Genomic DNA, 21,952 nt, shown 5'->3' on the forward strand with positions numbered 1-21,952 from the left:
AGGGACTAAGTAAGCTCATTGGAAACTTCCAATTGCTTAATTAGTCCTCAAGGGGGGGGGGGGGGCAGTTGGGCTCCTAGGGCAAGTCTTGCTGATTTTTTCTAAGATTAAGGATTTTAGGAAAATTCAGACTTGCTCTGGAGGTGCGATGAAAAAACCTCCCGGTGCTCATAATAGCAAAAACCCCGCCCCTGATTAAATAGCAAAAACCCCACCCCTGATTAAATAGCAAAAACCCCACCCCTGATTAAATAGCAAAAACCCGGCCCCTGCAGGTAAAACCCAGCAGGTGAGATCTTTTTGCTATTTTCGCACCTAATTAAATATGCCCTTTAGGGTTTACTTGCCAATTGGCAGAGATAATGCAAATATCACTAATAGAAAATCAATTATTGCCACAATTTAACATTGCTCACTGGCAGCGATAAGAGGTTGGCCCTGGGCTTGGAATACCAGTTACAAATTCAATAAAAATAGTTGTAGTAAAGTAACAGTAACCCATCTCATATGCTTGTAACATGGACCATTGATTTATTTGTACCACACTGCTTACACCTACAAATGAAAAGGGGCCCAGTGTAATGACTTTGTGATATAATTTATGAGGTAAATACATTATTCACATTGCAAATTTAGGCATAAAATATTTATCACATCCACATTAAAAATGCTGATTGTAATAAATATGCCCCTTAAAACTGGGCACGTTTCATGGCACCTTGCCGCTTTCTCAGGCAGTAGTGTTCCTTATTCTTTGTTCTATGCCTTAAATTTAGCGGCAGTCTCCCTGAAATCCCGCCCCCTTCCGTAAAATTGGAACCTGTTACAGAACCCCCCATTGATGCTCTAGCAGCGCAGTGACTGATTCCTGGCATGCCTATCTGTACAATACAGCACCACAGTACTTGGAAAAACGTGATCATGTCTTTAACATGTTACATTTGTTGGAATTAAATATTTGTAGGTCTGTATTCGAGGGTGAACTGTATTGTATAGAATTTTCTCTAATGACAGAGCAGCACAGTTTACCAAGAATATCAGAGGTTGCTCACTACATGATGCCATATTAATACATCCCACCCACAGCACCAAGTACTGACTACCGCAACAGCAACAATTTATTTTTCACTATTTTTTTTTTCCATCTCTTTACATAGCAAACACAAAAAAGAAAACCTAAGCTTTGCATTCCTAGGATGCATTTTGAGAAAGTCGTTCTGGCAGCTCCCAGCCAGCTAATAGAAACATTTTATACCTTGATGTTGTTTTAATTTGTTAAGTATATTTTCTAGATCCACTTTAAGTCATTTAGGAAGTGGTCACCTAATATTTCTGGTAAACAGTTTCTAGTGACCCCATAATGTAGCGCAAATAAAACTTCTCGTTACTCAGTGTTGGGGCGCCCCAGGAGCCAACAGCTGTGTATGTCGCACTAGTAACAGCAGCAGATACAAGGGAGACAAACATTTTTAAACTTGTATTTTTGTGTGTTCTTTTTGGAGATTCTCTGGAACTGTTTGGAAGACTGAAGGATCTCATCTCCCAGAGTCTCGCACTGACGAAGCTCCTCGTGTCTTTGTGCCAGGAGCTTGCTGGATTTTTCTGCAATCGTTTCGATAAGATCATCCACCTGTAGGTCAAGCAAAAATGTGAGATACAGCAATCGGTAGGACTACAGATCCAGCAGAGACAGTCTTGCTATACTGTAGTGCAGATCAGGGGTGTATCTAGGGATCCGAGCACCCCTGGCAATGTAATGGGCTGGTGCTCCCCTCCCCCCATAATTTTCTGAATAACTACACTATACATTAAAGTACTTAAAGTGTTTCCCCAGCAACCCCCTTTCTGTCTCCCCAGCCATCCCCCTATAGTGCCCCCAGTAGTAGTCCCCCCAGTAGTAATCCCCCCATAAAGTGCCCCCAGTAGTGGCCACCCCCCCATAAAGAGCCCCCAGTAGCACCCACCCCCATAAAGTGCCACCAGTAGCGGCCACCCCCTATACAGTGCCCCCTAGTAGCCACACCATTACACCAGAAAAAAAACCCCACAACTTACCTGATCCCTGCTCCTGCCGACAACCGCCGCTGTCCGCTCCTCCTGGCCCGCTCTGCACTATGGGAGAGACGTCATGATGTCTCTCCCATCACCTGCTGCAGGGGGAGCTGGAAGGCGGAGCTCATGAGTGAGCTCCAGCCGGCTCCCTCCGTGGACGCAGCAGCCAATGAGAGTCTGTCTGCCTCTCATTGGCTGGGTGCTATAACAAACACACAGCCGCCGCTGGCGGCTGTGTGTTTGTTACTGTGTAGGGCAGACCGCTCTCACTGCGGTCTGCCCTACACTTGTGGGGCCTGGGGGACTAGCGGTGGCTGCACCGCCGCTAGTTCCGGTCCTGGTAGTCCTGGCCTGATTCCACCCCTTGGCTGCTGGTGGCACTGCCAGACGGCGCCCCCCACATTGGAGTTTATGGAGAATAAACATCTATTTCGTTCAGTGGCGGAACTAGAGAGTGGTGGGCCCAGGTACAAGAATGTGCTTTGGGCCCTCCTATGCAGTGCCCCACGTAGTCCCCAGTAGTAGTCCCCCCTATGTGCAGTGCCCCCAGTAGTAGTCCCCCCTATGTGCAGTGCCCTCAGTAGTAGTCCGTGCTATGTGCAGTGCCCCTAGTAGTAGTCCCCCTTATGTGCAGTGTCCCCAGTAGTAGTCCCCCCTATGTGCAGTGCCTCCAGTAGTAGTCCGTGCTATGTGCAGTGCCCCCAGTAGTACTCCTATGTGCAGTGTCCCCAGTAGTAGTCCTCCCTATTTGCAGTGCCCCTAGTAGTAGTCCCTGCTATGTGCAGTGCCCCCAGTAGTAGTCCTCCCTATGTGCAGTGCCCCCAGTAGTAGTCCCCCCTATGTGCAGTGCCCCCAGTAGCAGTCCTCCCTATGTGCAGTGCCCCCAGTAGTAGTCCTCCTATGTGCAGTGCCCCCAGTAGTAGTCCACCTATGTGCAGTGCCCCTAATAGTAGTCCGTGCTATGTGCAGTGCCCCCAGTAGTAGTCCACCTATGTGCAGTGCCCCCAGTAGTAGTCCTCCCTATGTGCAGTGCCCCCAGTAGTAGTCCTCCCTATGTGCAGTGCCCCCAGTAGTAGTCCTCCTATGTGCAGTGCCCCCAGTAGTAGTCCCCCTATGTGCAGTGCCCCTAGTAGTAGTCCCCCTATGTGCAGTGCCCCCTGTAGTAGTCTGTGCTATGTGCAGTGCCCCTAGTAGTAGTCCCTGCTATGTACAGTGTCCCCAGTAGTAGTCCGTGCTATGTGCAGTGCCCCCAGTAGTAGTCCCTGCTATGTGCAGTGTCCCCAGTAGTAGTCCGTGCTATGTGCAGTGCCCCCAGTAGTAGTCCCTGCTATGTGCAGTGCCCCCAGTAGTCCCCCTATGTGCAGTATCCCCAGTAGTAGTCCATGCTATGTGCAGTGCCCCCAGTAGTAGTCCCTGCTATGTGCAGTGCCCCCAGTAGTCCCCCTATGTGCAGTGTCCCCAGTAGTAGTCCCCCTATGTGCAGTGTCCCCAGTAGTAGTCCCCCTATGTGCAGTGCCCCCAGTAGTAGTCCCCCCTATGTGCAGTGTCCCCAGTAGTAGTCCCCCCTATGTGCAGTGTCCCCAGTAGTAGTCCCCCCTATGTGCAGTGTCCCCAGTAGTAGTCCCCCCTATGTGCAGTGCCCCCAGTAGTAGTCCGTCTATAGAACAAACACACACAAAAAACACTTACCTGAATCCCCGCTCCTGCGCCCACAGCAGTCTGCTCCTCCGTCCTCCCGACCCGCTCTCGCTCTGCACTATGGGAGAGACGTCATGACGTTTCTCCCATCACCCACTGCGGGAGCTGGAAGGAGGAGCTCATGAGTGAGCTCCAGCCCGGCTCCCTCTGTGGACACAACAATCAATGAGAGTCTGTCTGACTCTCATTGGCCACCAAAACAAACACATCGCCACTTGGTAGTACGAGTGTACTACCCGGGGCCCGCGGCGGTGTTTGTTGTGTAGTGCAGATCGCACTCACTGCGTGGCCCGGGGGACACTGGTGGCGGGTACAGCGGCGCTGTTGGCTGCAGGGGCTATGGGCCCATGCAATACAGCAGACCCCGATGCAAGCCACCGGCTGCACTGCCGCTTGTTCCGACACTGATTTCGTTGGCAGGATCACAGGTTAGAGAAGTCTTGTGGCACTACATGGGCCAGTGACTCCATGACACAAGTCACTGACTGTAAGATACAACTTACACCAAGCACTGAGAATGTACCTGCATCTGTAGACTGCCCACCGTATACTCCGACTGGTGTTTCACCTTCTCCACAGCTTTCTTCTTCCTTCTCATCAGCGCAAAGTGTCTCTTTTTAGATGAATATGAGCCCTGTGCACAAAGATATCACAGAAGCAGATAATGATAAGTTATACAGTGGGGCAAAGAAAAACAGCTAAAAATACCACTTGTGGCCAACAGGTGGTGCTACATCCCCAACAGCTGTACTGTTTTGTTATATCAGGTGAATAATCTGAATGTGACAAACATTTCAAGTGAGCTGTCATGAAGAAGGTACATAGAGTACATCTCTATGGGGCTTTCGAGGCTCCTGGAAGTTCTGCATTCTGGCTACGCTTGTTCTGCCTTTTTCATGTCAGACCTCTCAGTGTTATGTACTATGTATGTGACACTGCCAGACTCATTGTACAGAGCTGCAGACTTTTGTGATACCTTGTAAATAAATGAGAACATTAATAAAATAATAAGTGTCTTAGGGATGGGGGCAAGGAATGTTGAAGGAGAAGCAGTCTATGAAAACTATAGCTGCTGAATATTCATTGATGACTTACACAGGTATATGCAGTGTCAGACTGGCCCACAGGGGTACAGGGGAAACCCCCCTCCTCTAGGGATCAGGTTCCAGACTGTGCACTTGAAGTATACATTATATGTTACATTTTACTGCACAGGACTGTGGTGTATTCTCTACAATGCATTGCTGTTATTAATCTGGTACATTATCATGCATGCACTAGCAGTATGTACGGTATATACAGAGCATTGCTGTTATTAATCTGGTACATTATCATGCATGCACTAGCAGTATGTATGGTATATACAGTGCATTGCTGTTATTAATCTGCTACATTATCATGCATGCACTAGCAGTATGTACGGTATATACAGAGCATTGCTGTTATTAATCTGGCACATTATCATGCATGCACTAGCAGTATGTACGGTATATACAGAGCATTGCTGTTATTAATCTGGTACATTATCATGCATGCACTAGCAGTATGTACGGTATATACAGTGCATTGCTGTTATTAATCTGGTACATTATCATGCATGCACTAGCAGTATGTATGGTATATACAGAGCATTGCTGTTATTAATCTGGTACATTATCATGCATGCACTAGCAGTATGTACGGTATATACAGTGCATTGCTGTTATTAATCTGGTACATTATCATGCATGCACTAGCAGTATGTATGGTATATACAGAGCATTGCTGTTATTAATCTGGTACATTATCATGCATGCACTAGCAGTACGTACGGTATATACAGTGCATTGCTGTTATTTGGTACATTATCATGCATGCACTAGCAGTATGTACGGTATATACAGAGCATTGCTGTTATTAATCTGGTACATTATCATGCATGCACTAGCAGTATGTACGGTATATACAGAGCATTGCTGTTATTAATCTGGCACATTATCATGCATGCACTAGCAGTATGTACGGTATATACAGTGCATTGCTGTTATTAATCTGGTACATTATCATGCATGCACTAGCAATATGTATGGTATATACAGAGCATTTCTGTTATTAATCTGGTACATTATCATGCATGCACTAGCAGTATGTACGGTATATACAGAGCATTTCTGTTATTAATCTGGTACATTATCATGCATGCACTAGCAGTATGTACGGTATATACAGTGCATTGCTGTTATTTGGTACATTATCATGCATGCACTAGCAGTATGTACGGTATATACAATGCATTTCTGTTATTAATCTGGTACATTATCATGCATGCACTAGCAGTATGTATGGTATATACAATGCATTTCTGTTATTAATCTGGTACATTATCATGCATGCACTAGCAGTATGTACGGTATATACAGAGCATTTCTGTTATTAATCTGGTACATTATCATGCATGCACTAGCAGTATGTACGGTATATACAGAGCATTGCTGTTATTAATCTGGTACATTATCATGCATGCACTAGCAGTATGTACGGTATATACAGTGCATTGCTGTTATTAATCTGGTACATTATCATGCATGCACTAGCAGTATGTACGGTATATACAATGCATTTCTGTTATTAATCTGGTACATTATCATGCATGCACTAGCAGTATGTACTATATATACAGAGCATTGCTGTTATTAATCTGGTACATTATCATGCATGCACTAGCAGTATGTACGGTATATACAGAGCATTTCTGTTATTAATCTGGTACATTATCATGCATGCACTAGCAGTATGTACGGTATATACAGAGCATTGCTGTTATTAATCTGGTACATTATCATGCATGCACTAGCAGTATGTACGGTATATACAGAGCATTGCTGTTATTAATCTGGTACATTATCATGCATGCACTAGCAGTATGTACTATATATACCGAGCATTTCTGTTATTAATCTGGTACATTATCATGCATGCACTAGCAGTACGTACGGTATATACAGTGCATTGCTGTTATTTGGTACATTATCATGCATGCACTAGCAGTATGTACGGTATATACAGTGCATTGCTGTTATTAATCTGGTATATTATCATGCATGCACTAGCAGTATGTACTATATAAATATATTTTAAGGGGCCTGAACCATGCACTCTGTCTCTGTGGAAGGTTGGCCACACCCCTTCATATGGGCATCTATCACTGCATTCCCCTGGTGGGCCCTTCGTGCTCCAGTCCGACACTATTTATATGAACATGAAAAAAGACGGCAGTCCATGAATTAAATCTGTCTGTGCAATTTTTCTGAACTCAATGCAAACTAGTAAAAGGTTCATTAAAAGTTGCATTACGTGTATACGGCAATATATCTGCTCAGAAATTCAGGGCAAAAAAATATGTCACCTGAATCTCCCAACAATGCCCAGAGAGCCACCCAAACTGCAAAATCTCGTTTAAATCATGCCCATTTTTAAATGAGACCTCTTCCATTTTCCAACAGGCCATGTCTTCTTGGACACCGACAACTGGGACTGACATAGTAAATCAGGATTTTCAGCAAGTACAAAACTTTGCATCAGTTTAATTTTGCTACTGATTGTAACTATTTGTATCGTGTACCAGGCAAATCACAATTGTACAACTTAAAAAAAAAATATGGCGCTACAGTTCACAAACTTAAGCATTCCTCGCTTTTACTGACATGGGGCAGATTCAGTTAGCTGCGAGGCTGCGTTGGAAGTTAGATGGTGGAGCTGTGGTCATATTCTTGAACATCATTCAGTACCAATAGTACCGGACCTTTCGGCTTGCGGTTTACCACGTTCTAATGCTGAGTGCACACTAGGACGATGGATCGGTCAGCAGACTGATCCTTCGTCCGAGTGGCCGTTTGGTAACTTGATATACACACTTACCAATTGGCCGCTCCATATTTCTGGTCTGACATCACAGCTGGGCTGGCATTTAAATTTGCCCGGCCAGTTGTGATGTCAGTGTCGGAGATTTCTGGGTGTTTGGCGAGTGATAACTGTCTGTACTGTACACCCTTCATGTGCCTGTCCTTGCATACTTGATTTATTTTAAGTGGATTCATAATAATAATGGCAATAATACACATTTTTAATATATTCAGGTATTAACTGTTGATTAAACTTACCAGTGTATTCCCCAGGCTTATAGCGTGCTTGTCACTGAACATGGAGAGAAGGTCTGACTCCCCTCTGATGTTACACAATGATGAAAATAGCAGGCCCATATTGTATTGTATTTATCTATATTCTGTATAATAAAATGTGTGTTACATTAAATATTTTATTTTGTACCATATAATGAGCCTTTGTATCTGGGGTTACTGTAGAGCATGCATACTCCAGGCAGATATTGTTATTCTTTATCTCAGTGTTTTTCAACCACTTTTTCAACCACTGTGAGCGCTCCTCAAGTGTGCCGCCGGAGAAGTAGAACCACGCCCGCCAATGCTGGATGCTGACAACAGAAGCCAATGGAGGAACAAGAGCGGTAAGTAAAAGGAATCCTTCCTCACTGCTGGGTGCGTGCGCAGTGTACAAGCAGACTCTGCGGTGTGCCGGGAGTCTGAGCCAAAGCTGCTTCCCTGCATGCACTCCTTCTGCCACTGTGGTCTTCCAGAGTCTGAGTGACAGCTCAGCTTCTGGCTACCAGGCAGCAGCAATGGGGACATCTAGCAAGGTGAGAGGCCGCATGTGAAGGGCCCAGGGGTTAGGCTCTGTGTACTCTTTCTGACTTGTGTGGTGCCTATCTGGCTATACAGTAGTCTGGCAATATCTATCACTATAACATCAATGATGGTTACTAGTCTGCTACTGCTGACACCACAGAGAACTTTAGGCTTTCCTTCAGGTGTCAGGACATTGTTTCTCTCTGTGTTTCTCGGCACAGGCTGTGCGTTGTGTGACATAATAGTGTGTAATGGGTATACATAGTAAGATGTTGGGTATGATATGCCGGTGTATGAGATGCCGACATCTCGATAGTGCAGAATCCCGACAGAGGGCCTGATTCCGACCCACACAGCGCTCGCATGCGGGTCGATGGTCCCCCACTGCGCATACGTGAGCCCCGGAGCGAGAGAGAAATTCTCTTGCTCCCGGACTCACTACAAAAGGAGTGGCTGTCGATGTTGATCGACAATCCGCCCCGTTTTGTAGGGGGGGCGGGGGGGGCTACACAAATGGAGGCGTTCCCGAAGGAATGCCTGCCATTTGTGGGCGACCCTACTGACATCACGAGTGATGTCAGTAGGTGGACTTCCTGCTCTATTAGAGCAGGAAGTCCACTGGGGCTTGCGGCCACGAGACCCTACCACAAGGATCTCGTCACAAGCCCGACGGTCGCGATGGTCTTGACCATCGCGCCCATCACCTGGCCGCTTGCATAAGCTGTGGGTGGTCACCCACAGCTATGCGAGCGGCCAGGAGACCGTCTTTAAAAAAAAATCGCCCTGATTCAGAGCGAGCGCTCTTTCAGAGCGTCTGGCTCTGAATCAGGCCCAGAGTGTAGTGAGTACCCTAACCCTGCTTTGGTGGTGCCTAACCCTAACCTCCCCCTGGTGGTGCCTAACCCTAACCATCCCCCTGGTGGAGCCTAACCTCCCCTTCCTGCACCCTAAACCTAACCCTCTCCCTGGTGGTGCCTAACCATAACCATCACCCAATGGTGCCTAACCCCCCCTTCCCGCACCCTAAACCTAGCCCTCCCCATCGGTGCATAATTCTAACATCCCCACGATGGTGCCTAACCCCCCCCTCCCCGCAGCCTAACCCTTCCCGCGGGGGTGCCTAACCCTAACCCACCCGGGGAGGTTCCTAAACCTAACCCCCCCATCCCCAGGCTAAGTTAATATCCGCAACCTTACATTCGGGATGCCATGTGGTCAGGATTCTTATATGTTCGGCATTGCGGCGTAGGCATTATGCCGGGCATCGGGATTCCGCCGTCGGTATATCGATGTCCGGGATTCCGTCCGCCGGCATCTTAAATGTATCCCCATAGTAGGAATGATGTTACAGCTTCTTAGGTTAGTATGGAACAGTCTGCATCTCTCATGTATTTGTGTTGATAATCACTAGTGTTATTGCCTAAGTGTGCCAATGGGCTGTATTATCTGCCTTATAGATCTATAACGTAAGATGGCAGCTGTTCTATATGATCCTGGATGATTGTATCTGAAAGTTAGTTCTTGAAAGAATCCTATTTTGGTTGTTGGATTGCTTGTCAGAAAAGTGGTGAACACTGCACCCCTGTGCTGTCACATGTTCTATGTCATTACCACATGCTGGGTGATATTCTGAGTAATACCTATATGTATATTTCAGAAAAATGAGGACATATATAAAATATATGTTGATATTTGTTATTCTATATTAGATTTGAGAAAAAAAAACCTGATGGTGTGCCATGGCAATTTTAAAATCTTATTCAGTGTGCTGCAAGTTGAAACAGGTTGAAAATCACTGCTTTATCTACATTTCAGATTTGAATCAGGAGATTTGCGAGCTAGTTACATCCATACATGCTGACTCCCCTAGAATGTCCGTAAAGCTCCAAGATATATACCGCACCTTTGATGTAAGTCGTAATGAAATAAAAAGGAATCATCCAGCCACCAGGTCAGCAGCGTACAGGGTCTCTGATGCTGTGCCGCCCCAAGCAATTGGCGCCCCTAGGCAAGTGCCTCACGTGCCTTGTGGGATATCCACCACTGCATCACACACCTCCCGCTTATGAACAAATTTATGCTATTAGACATTGGTTATTGGAGCCGACCCTAACTTTGCTGACCTGCCCTCTGCATCTCCCAGATGATGGGTCTATAAAATCGGCAACTTGAGAAAATTCATAAGCAGGCAACTTTTTTAATAAAGGGAAAAGAAGGGTTAACTTATACAGAGAGGTTACAAAAGGTTTGTCGGCCTTAGAAAAAAAAGTGGTGAGGCGACTCAATGAATATATAGAAAATATAGGGCCTGTTTCCGACCCGGACGCTAACTTGAGAACGCACGCTATGGCCGATAGTCGCTCGTCTGTGCATGCTTATGCGTCAATATGCGCATGCGCGAGTCACTCACTGCGCTTGGGAATTGTGCGCTCGTAGTACACAGACTGGACGCTACTTTGAGTGACAGTGCTGTTTGTGGGTGGTAACGGGAAGGTGCTTGTGAACGGGGGAGTGATGCTGCAAACGCAGGCGTGTCTGGGCGTCCAAAAGGCGTTTTATGGTGTGCATAATTAGCATGGAAGCGTCATTGTACACGTCACTTGGTTGTATTTCAGCCTGCAGTGATCGCAGTGTTTGCAGTGGGGTAGGGTCTACCTCAAGCGCTGCGTGCAGCTCCGATAGCTCTCGATGGTTCCGATTAATCACACCTTCCTGGAGATGACGTGTGCTAAGAAAGAAAAGTGGGTGTCTTTAGACCGGCGTGCGTTCGCTCTGCCGTCGCTCTCTAAGACACAGAGGGCGTCCTTACGCCAGACAGTGCGATCGCGGAATTTGCATACCCGGCCACTTTTGGATGCGAGCGATCGCGGCTTAGCGTCCGGGTCTGAATCGCCTCCATAATTCTTCACCCAGGTCATATATTGGTTGCACTTAATTACAACAGAGATCCAAGCATACAGAATCTAGGAGGACCGGACACCAACAGTTAAAGCTTTTGCTATCCCAGGATGCCCCGGTCCTTCCCCCCCTATACCCCGCCCACAGCCTGACGCAATCAGTTTGTCTTGGTGTCCGGCAGGAGCTGGATCACCGTAAGAACAGTGGGGCTGCTTTAAGCAGCCCAAGCTTTATGTTTTATTTTATTTCTTTTTGCTTCAAGAGAGCAAGCAGCACTAGACAGTCCTCTGTACGTCTCTGCTGCTCCTCCATCAGCCCTCCGAGGTTCCGCAACTCTGGCCATAGGCTTGGTACTTTCGGCGGGGCACCAGGGTCCACAGGTCTCTGGGAACGCCGGGTGAGGTCTCCTCACAAACCTCTCCTAGGAGCCAGGTTATGAGCGCTATTTCCTACCAGCTACTGCGGTCTGTGCAGTTGAATTTAGTGCCCATTGCAGTTATATTTATTTTCTGCATTGTATGTGACTTATGTTAGCGCTGCTGTTTGTGTTTTCTCACTCTACTGTCAGCTTATGACTTTCCTTTTTCTTTTATAGTAACCCTGGAAAAATGGTGTATAGGGAGTTCACTGTACTTCACATCTACTTGTATTTGTGAAGGCTCTCCCATACTGTGGGATTGCACGCTGCTCAGTGCCATATTGTGTGCTGTACTATCCTGCAGTTATGTCTAGCAAAGGCAAGGGTAGAAAGTAGGCTTCTGCTCCTATCCTCTTGCAGGTCCTGTTTAGCAGCCTTAAGATAGTCTATGTGCATCTTGTACACCAGGTCAGTCAGCCCCTCCAGCCTATGCTCAGGAAACCCCTGGGTTTCATTTTCACAGGTGTTGGCTACAATTGCGGACCGCCTGGCAGTCCCTGCACTAGTTCCCCCTATGGAGTTGCCACAACAGGTATAAGTGATACCAGTAAATCCTATGCCTCCTCCATGGGTAGACATGCTCTCTACCTCAGAGTCTAGAGGCTGCTTCTACAGCCTTTCAACAACTGTTGCAGAGTGAGAAACTCTTACCCAGTAAAACTACTAAGTGTGCTGTGCTATCCTCACAGTCTACACAGCTCTCACATTGTGAGGTGTCATCTGGGGAGGCAGAATACGCAGATCTCTCACTGAGTCCCCCTCGGGGGAGGAAGAGCTTCAGTCTAAATTGAATATACCTGCACTAGTGAGGGCTGTTAAATCAATTCTTGAAATAGAAGAGGCTGAGCCCACTCCTAAAGCACAAGAGACACTTTTTAAGAGATAGAAAGTGGTTTTAGCGGAATTTCCTCACTGATGAACTTTCTGAACTCATGAGCAAAGAATGAATACGCCAAGTAAAAAGTTTCAGCCCCCAAAATGCCTGGTTTCTTTTTACCTTATTCCAGCAGCTGATTGCGCTAAATGGGAAGCTCCCCCAGCAGTAGATTCCCATGTGACACGTCTAGTTAAAAGCTCTACTTTACCTATCCCTACGGCATCTTCCCTAAAGGACACAATGGATAGAAAGTTTGAAGGTTGCCTCAAATCTGTGTAGTCTCTTACAGGAGCTATTACTCATCCAGCGATGGCCACTGCCTGGGTGGCAAAAGCCATTGAGAGCTGGGCAGATGCTCCAAAGAACTAATTTCCCTCTGATGCTTCTCTGGAAAAGCTGTCCTACATCTCACACATCAGGGATGCAGCCTCTTATTTAGGAGAAGCGGCTTTGGATACTGGTCTAGCTTCCAAGGCATCTGCTACTTCGGTGGTAGCCTGCCGGTATCATTTGGCTTCATTTATGGAAGGCCTTACACGGATTCTAAGAAGGCCTGGGAATCACTGCCTTACACTGGGGAGATCCTCTTTGGTCCCGAGTTAGACAAGATTGTGGCTACCTTGGCAGCTTCTAAGACGGCTTTCCTGCCCTCAGCATCTGCACCAAGGCCTCGGATGTCATCCTTTAGGTCATTCCGTCCCCAGGGAAAAGCTAAAGGTCAGTCCTTTCCTCAGCAGTCGGCATCCACAAAGGCCTCCAAGCCCAGGACCAAGCAGGCCTGGGCTGCTAGATGTCCAGCTGCTAAAACTGAGGACAAGCCTTCAGCCTGACGGGGTCGACCTCCCCCTGAGGGATCCCAGGGTGGGAGGCCAACGTCTTCAATTCACCCAGTTCTGGCTTCAGACCACAACAGACATCTGGTACAAGAAGTGGTCTCTCACAGGTACGACGTCTCATTCCTGAGACGGCCCCCCCAGCAGTTCTTTTACACAGACCCTCCATCAGACCCAAGGAAAGCCCTGCTCCTCCAAATGGACATTCAGTCCTTGCTGCTCTCGGGGGTAATAATTCAAGTCCCGTCATCACAGCGTGGGAAGGGTTATTATTCCACCCTTTTCTTGGTTCAAAAGCCCAGTGAGTCTCATCGGCCTGTCCTCAACCTCAAGTCTCTGAATACGTTTATCAGGGTGCCCAGGTTTTGTATGGAAACTGTTACGATTCCAGGAGGGAATTGACTGCGTTTATGTAGAGCCGACTGATGACAGCCTTGAGGGCTGGAATGTGTTTTACTAGTCGTGGCCGAGGATTAAAGATATGATGCTGCTCTTAGGCTGTTGATGCAGCCTTGGGGCTGATTTGCTTTGACTAGTTGTGGCCGAGGGCTGGAGATGTGATGCAGCCTGTGGGCTGTTGGAGCAGCCTCGAGGGCTGATTGTGGCCTTTATAGTCGTGGCCAAGGGACTAAAGATGTGATGCAGCCTTTGGGCTGTTGTAGCAGCCTTGAGGGCTGTTTGTGGCCTTTATAGTTGTGGCCAAGGGACTAGAGATGTGATGCAGACTTTGGGCTGTTGTAGCAGCCTTGGGGGCTGATAGTGACCTGGAGCCCCAGGATAGATGCAGACTTTGGGCTGATGAGTCTAAAGTGGGGTATGCACAAGACTGTGGAGCTGCTACCAGTGCCGCCGGGATGACATTGGCGACTGTGTGCTAGATTGCTCACCTGGAACGCAGAGTTGCTACCAGTGCCGACGAGATGACACTGGCAACGGTGTGCTAGATTGGGCACCTGGAGCGCAGAGTTGCTACCAGTGCCGCCGGGATGACACTGGTGACGGTGTGCTAAATTGTGCACCTGGAACGCAGATTTGCTACCAGTGCTGCCAGGTTGACACTGGTGATGGTGTGCTGGGTTGCGTACCTGTGATGCTAAACTGCGACCAGTGCCACCGGGTTGACACAAGCCACGGGATGGCGTCAGATGCTTCTGAGGTAGGAAGTGCACCGTGCTGCTCAGATGGCACAAGCAGCACGAGTGGAAGAGACGCAGGTGGAGCCGCCTGGATGGAACAAATGGTAATAACAAAACACAGCAAGACTGGCTCAGGAATTCGACTGACAAAAAGGAGACTGGAAAACTGGAAGTACGAGAAATCTATCACCGGCATGGAGTGAAGGGCTGGCTGGAATTTAACAGAGACAGAGCCCAACCAGAGCAAAAATTCCTTAATGACTGACTACTGTGCACCTGGGCTGTGCACAGACAGGAGAATCAATTAGTGCACCTGATACTGCACACAGACAGGCAGTAATTAGTGCAGTGCCCCAGTAGCACTAAGGCTTGAAACTCAAAACAATATGATCTGCTTAACTGCAGATCCTAACATCCACTCGGTTGTCCTAGCAATGGAACCTAGGGAATTTATGGTGTCTCTGGACATTCAGGATGCTTACCTACATGTACTTATAGCACCTTCCCATAAGCGGTATCTCCGGTTTGCTGTTCTACAGCAACATTTCCAATTTCAGGCACTGCCCTTTGGGCTTTCAACAGCTCCGCAGGTCTTTACCAAGATCATGGCAGTTATGGCGGCCCACCTTCGACGTCAAGGGATCAGACTACTCCCATACTTGGATGACCTCTTGCTCTTAGCACGCTCTCCAGAGGTCCTTCACTGCCATTTTCAGATAACCATTGCCTTTCTACAAACATACGGCTGGTTGATCAACTTGGAAAAGTTTTCCTAACCCCTTCGCAAAGGATATTACATCTGGGAGCCCTTCTGTATTCTCAGGCTCAGAGAATCTTCCTGACAGCAGACAAAATCTCTGCACTGCAGCACCAAGAGTACCGCCGAGTGTCAATTCACTCAGAAATGCAGACCTTGGGGTCCATGGTATCCACCTTCAACATGGTGGAGTTCGCTCAGTTCCACTCCAGGCCTCTACAACACCTAATCCTCTCCAGGTGGAATGGGCTGCCCCATCTAATCAGATCCCAGATGATGGTCCTCTCTCCGGAAGTTCGCCTGTCCCTCTCCTGGTGGTTACAGACGTCCAGCTTAAGCAAAGGTCGCCCCTTTTGGATCCCAGAATGGGTCCTCCTCACCACGGATGCAAGCCTCCAAAGGTGGGGTGCAGTGATCGGCCAGCACTCCTTCCAGGGACCCTGGACTCCCGCCGAGGGGATCTTACCAATCAACGTCCTAGAACTCCGAGCCATCTACAGAGCCCTCACTCTGGCTCAGGACATTTTTTAGGGCAGGCCAGTACAAGTACAGTCCGACAACGCCACAGTGGTGGCCTACCTCAATCACCAGGGAGGCACTCAAAGTTGGTCAGCAATAGCAGAAGTGTCACGCATTCTCACATGGGCCGAGCGTCATCTCCCGGCCATCTCCACGGAGTTCATCCCGGGGACTCTCAAGTGGGAAGCAGATTTCCTCAGCCATCACTACGTGCACACCAAGTAGTGGTCTCTACACCCAGAGGTCTTTCAGCTCCTGGTGAACAAATGGAGCCTACCGGATGTGGACCTCATGGCCTCACGACACAACCACAAGCTTCCAGTGTACGGGTCCAGGACAAGGGATTCTGAAGCAGCCTTCATAGACACCTTGTCAGTGAAGTGGACCTTCCATCCTGCGTGCTTCTTCCCTCCAGTCTCCATTCTTCCTCGGGTCCTTCGGAAATTCAAGCAAGACAGGGGCAGTGTCCTGTTGGTAGCTCCGGCTTGGCCCAGACACCATTGGTACTCCGATCTTCAGAGCCTCTCCATAGACGCTCCTTTACCACTTTCTCAACGACCGGACCTGTTGGTTCAGGGTCCCTGTCTACATCCGGACCTGGTCTGTCTGTCTTTGATGGCTTGGCTCTTGAGACATCCCTCCTAATGTCCAAAGAGTTTTCTTGCTCTGTGGTTCAGAGCATGCACAGAGCGTGTTAGCTGGCCTCCACCCAGACCTATCATCGGGTGTGGCATACCTACTTCCAGTGGTGTGCTACCAGAAGCTTTGACACTCAGGTTTTTTTGGTTTCTAGAACTCTTGCCTTTCTTCAAGCTGGATTGCATCTTGACTCCGCCTGGCTTCTCTGAAAGTGCACGTCTCTGCTCTATCCATCTGGTTCCAGCGCAGAATTGCTCCACTACTGGATGTTCACACCTTTCTTCAGGGTGTCCTACGTATTCAACCCCCCTTTGTCCCTCCAGTGGCTCTGTGGAATTTTCCAGTGGTTCTCCAAGCACTTCAGGCACCTCCGTTTGAATCGCTGGAATCGGCAGAAGGGAAATGGCTCACTGCAAAGACTCTTTTTTCTTCTGATTATTGCAGCTGTCCCTAGGGTGTCAGATTTAGGGGCGCTCTCTTGTCGCTCCCCATTTCTGATCTTTCATTAGGACAGGGCTGTTCTGCGATACTCTCTACATTATATGGCAGGCATTGCAACATTCTGCATTGTACAGTGGGCACTGCAACAATGTCTGCATTACATGGCAGGTACTGCGACACTGCATTGCATGGAGGGCACTGCAACACACTACATTGTGTGGTGGGCACTGCAGCACTCTTTGCATTGCATGGCGGGTACTGCGACAGACTGCATTATATGGTGGGCACTGTGACACTGCATTATATGGAGGTCACTACGGCACTCTGCATTATGTGGTGAGACTGTGACAATCTCTGCATTACATGGCAGTCATTGTGACACACTGCATTACATGGCGGGTACTGCGACACTCTGTAGTATATGGTGGACTCTGTGATACTATACATTAAATGGGGGGTGCTGCGACAGTGCATTATATGGCAAGCACTGTGACACTCTCTGCATCATATGGTGGGTATTAATTGTCTCTGTATTATATGATGGTCACTGCAATGTTCTCTGCATTATATGGTGGTCACTAAAATGCTTTCCGTATTGTCTGGCTGTCACAAAAATGCTCTCTGTATTGTCTGGCGGTCACTAAAATGCTCTCCTTATTGTCTGGTGGTCACAAAGATCGCAGATGGAATGAGCAATTTTTAAACTACTGTGAATGTGTCATTTTCTGAGATATCACTCTGTGCATGCATCAGATTAGCAGGCCAAACTTGCATGGATCTGCATCAATGGGTGAACGCGAACAGTAACAGGTTAGCGGGAATATAACTGTAACTGGATGGGGAGTACTGAGTCACTGATACAACTCATTTTCATAAGGATGTCATGGGCATCACATTCATTTTATGAAGTTCAAGAGTGTGTGTGCGTGTGTCTGTCTGTCTGTGTCTCATCTACCTTGCCTCCGGCCAACTGGGATGAAGTTAAGCCACTGGAGGTGACTGCCTGGAAATTAGATCACTAGCTAAAAGGGAAATAACTGTCTAGGAGGGAGATGACTTGCTAGAAAATAAATCACTACCTAGGAGGGATATTACTAGCTAGAAAGTACATCACTGGTTAGGAGATCAGAACCTAGAAGAGTGAGTAGCTAGAAGAGTGAGCAATGGCTATAAGGGAGATCATTGGCTAGAAGGGAGATAATTGGCTAGAAAATAAATCACTGGCTAGAGGGGAGATCACTTGCTAAGAGGGAGGTCACTGTCTATAAGGGAGATAACTGGCTAGAAGATAAATTACTGCAAATCACTGGTTATAAGAGAGAGGTAACTGTCTTGGAGGGAGGTGACTTGCTAGAAGAGAAATCACTGGATAGAATCAAGATTATTGGCTAGAAAGGAGATCACTTGCTAGGGGGATTTCACTAACTAGAAGGGAGATCACTGGCTAGCAGGGAGATCACTGGTTAGGTGGGAAATTAATGGTTAGAGGAGGGATCACTGACTAGGAGGAAGATCACTGGCTAGCCGGGAGATCACTGGCTAGGAGGGAGGTCACTGGCTAGGAGGAGATCATTGGTTGGAAGGGAGATCATGGAGTTGCAACTTTCAGTCTTCATAGGATAAGCCCTCACATAGCTCTCCACTGCTTCCTTCTCAGCGAGTCTTGATGGCCTAAGAGCTTGGGAAAAAAGATCTAGGATGCAACAATGGCAGGAACTTGTTGCCAATTGCTGTCTTTCTCTCATATGTCAAGACACCACTGACATGCTCATTGATGCATGGATCTTTTCTAGGACAGGATTACAGGATGTTTGTTGGGAGCCATCTCTTAATTTAGGAGCAAGACCACCACCATGGACAAATTATTGTATGAAAAATGACTACTACTATCCAACCAGCAGGTTTATCTTTCTTTAGAAGATGAGAATTTAGAAGAAGTCACTTTGCTAGATGACAACAGTGAAAATAGTTTGAAAATGCTGCACAATGGCTTATTACATTAAATTAGAAGAGTTTTCTCAAGAGCACCACTCCATAGTAGCTTATTTTATGTATGGAAATCCCTCATCTACTGTTGCTATGATTTCATCAAGTGGTCTATAGGATGATGACTGTACCCCCAAGAGTATTGCACCACATTTCTCCTGCGAGAAGAAATGAGGTACCTCCAATCCAGTGAAAAAAGAGTAAGGAAAACATAAATTCCCACTAGATGGTGATAAACACTTAAAAATAGTGGAAAAAAATATAGCAGCAGTTCAAAAGAGACGCTCTGCTCTTAATTGGAGAATACAAAAGTATTGCACATTTTGCCACAAATGTAAAAAAATAAGTAAACTATTTGAAAATATATAAAAGTAATATCAAAGTGACATTGGCTTGTTCATAAATCTCTACATAGTAATCAACAAATTACTTTTAAAAATAACGACGATATGGAATTAATTGATTAATTTGTGCACAATAAAAAATGGTAAAATCTTATTAGTAGGTACCAAATAACATATATTCAGGAGAATAATAGAAATCTGCTGTGCATTCATTTGCCAATTGTCTCAGTGAAGTTTATTGCTGTTAGACCCAATGTGGGGTTAAAGGTGGGTACACACTGGAGCGATATCAGCCCAATTTGGACAAATTGGAATGACAAATTGGTCATATCGTGCAGTGTGTATGCTCGATTTGCACGCTCCAATGGTCGCATGCAAAATCATGCGATTGGGCGTGCTGCATGGCCAATCACACGATATTGCATGTGGTGCCGGGCATATTAATGAAGGACAGAACGAGTGATCATTCCGGCGTTTGTTAATTCTTGTAATGTATACCAGCAATTATGCGATGTCCAGGGTGAAGGCATATCGCCCTGAATATTGGCACATTTGTGTTACCCCAGAATCTGGGGGTATCATATCACGCAGTGTGACCTTAAGGGCGTGATAACAGTTATGTTAGTGTAATTGCATGAAATATAAAGGGGTTATTGTATAGAAGAAATGTGTGTGTGTATATATATATATATATATATGTGCTTTGTAAATGGTTAAACAATTGTAAGTATGTGCATTGATTTCCATCCCCTTTTTTTCGGACTTTGGTGCATGGCCCCGCCAATCAGGGATGTCTTAAGAGAGGAGGGGGCCCATGTGCACTCCTTGAGCAGGGCCCCCTCCTCTCTCCCCGGTGGCCGGCAGCCGACTGATGCGGCTAGCCAGCCACTGGAGCCTTAGTAGACTCCGGGCACTAGAGTGTGCCTGGAGTCTACTGCGCATGCACTAAATGCCGGAAAATGGCCGTGGCGGCCATTTTTACAGCGTTCTGTGCATGCGCAGTAGAGTCCGGGCACACTCTAGTGCCCGGAGTCTACTGCGCAGGCGCAGAACACCGGAAAAATGGCCACAGCAGCCATTTTCCGGTGTTCTGAGCAGCACAGACACCCGACGCGGGACCACGGACAGGTAAGTCTAAAATAATATGGGTGCAGTGTGTGCGGTACGGGGCCCCCCTGGACCTGGGGGCTGAATCAGGCCGCGTGTGGGTACACACTATACGATATATCATTCCAGCGCGTATTGGCAGAGGCGCCAAGTGAGGGGGGGGAGCGGGTACAAATTATCCGGGCCCGGGCTTCCTGAGGGGGCCGGGTCCGATGCCGCCCACCCCCCCTCCCTCACAGCAGCCCAGCACTGCTAAGCAACCACAGCAGTCTCCTATGCCTGTGGGGGAGAGCGATCACACTGATTGCACCCCCCCTGGCTTTGTGCCGGGCTGAGGGGGCTCAGAGCGCCCCCCTTGCCAGCGCGCAGTGCAGCTGAAAATTTTGTTTGCTTGTTGTCTAACAGCCCCAGCTAATGAAATTGAAAATATGCTGGTGGGACTTGGCTCTGGAAACTAGTGAACTGTGCGAGAAACTGATATTTGAATTGGAACAAGTGATTCTGTGACTGCAACTGGAGGTTTTGGCTGCTGGGCTGGAACCAGTGGTTATGTGGCTGGACACCGGGCTGGTACCAGTGGTTCTGGATGCTGGACTGGGATCAGCGGTTAAGTGGCTGGACACCAGGCTGGTACCATTGGTCTTGGATTGGGACCAGCGGTTCTGTGACTGGACACCAAGCTGGTACCGGTGGTTCTGGACACTGGTTTAGGAGCAGTGAAACAGGAACTGGACACGAGTCTAAAATAGTTATCCACAATAGTAGACTCAGAGATATCTGGCTGAGAAGCACAGAGATACTGCTCACGCTGAGAACTATGAGACATGTTTCACTGGCAATCAGCCATGACTGCAGGAAGTCCCTGTATAGTGATAGCTGAATGTGGATTGACCGGAGAACCAAGAACTGAATTCCCATTGGTGGCACAGGTGATCCAGATCAGTGGTTGTGTAGTGTGCCGCGGCGCGAGAACCGCCGGTCACATTATAGAATGGACCAGACAGCGCTGCCACTGAGCTCCTCTGGGAGGCTCAGACACTCCCGGGCTGTGCCTAGGTGCGTCGGTGTGACATTACAGGTTGCACATGCCGCGTTGCTTGTCTGCCCAGCCACCCAGCCAGCCCTTCCCGCCTCCCGCCAAAGCTAGTCATCCAGCCTCTCCCTCCCATCCACCGGTCACCCAGCCAGCACTTCCCTCCCGCCCACCGGTCACCCATCCAGCCCTTCCCTCCCGCCCACTGGTCACCCAGCCAGCCCTTCCCTCCCATCCTGTGTAGTCAGCAATGCGGTTTATTTTTTTTCTCTGTGGGGGCTAATGTATGTGTGTTTTATTTCTCTGGAGCCGTTGAATGTGGGTTTTATTCCTGTGGAGGCCAATTTAGTGTATTTTTTTTCCTGTGGAGGCCAATGTAGTGTGTTTTATTCCTGTGGAGGCCAATGTAGTGTGTTTTATTCCTGTGGAGGTCAATGTAGTGTGTTTTGTACCTGTGGAGGCCAATGTAGTGTGTTTTATTGCTGTGGAGGCCAATGTAGTGTGTTTTATTCCTGTGGAGGCCAATGTAGTGTGT

The 21,952-nt window shown here is 47.7% G+C and overlaps 1 protein-coding gene across 2 annotated transcripts in view; it reads right to left on the minus strand.

The window, feature by feature from the left end:
- Positions 1–530: 530 nt before the first annotated feature.
- Positions 531–21,952, minus strand: part of CUNH3orf49 (chromosome unknown C3orf49 homolog) — a 38,060-nt gene continuing 16,638 nt past the window's right edge. Inside the window, exons 4-5 of one of the 2 annotated variants that reach the window (XM_088473404.1) lie at positions 4,274–4,384; positions 531–1,630 (exon numbers count right to left, since the gene is read on the minus strand). In XM_088473404.1, coding sequence (XP_088329530.1) covers positions 1,433–1,630; positions 4,274–4,384 — 309 coding nt within the window. In that variant the 3' untranslated portion in view covers positions 531–1,432. The remainder of the gene's footprint in view (positions 1,631–4,273; positions 4,385–21,952) is intronic. The other variant, XM_088473405.1, reaches the window with a different exon arrangement.

The sequence above is a fragment of the Taudactylus pleione genome, unplaced genomic scaffold, assembly GCF_031769625.1.
Source record: "Taudactylus pleione unplaced genomic scaffold, aTauple2 ptg000135l, whole genome shotgun sequence".
Lineage (NCBI taxonomy): Eukaryota > Metazoa > Chordata > Amphibia > Anura > Myobatrachidae > Taudactylus > Taudactylus pleione.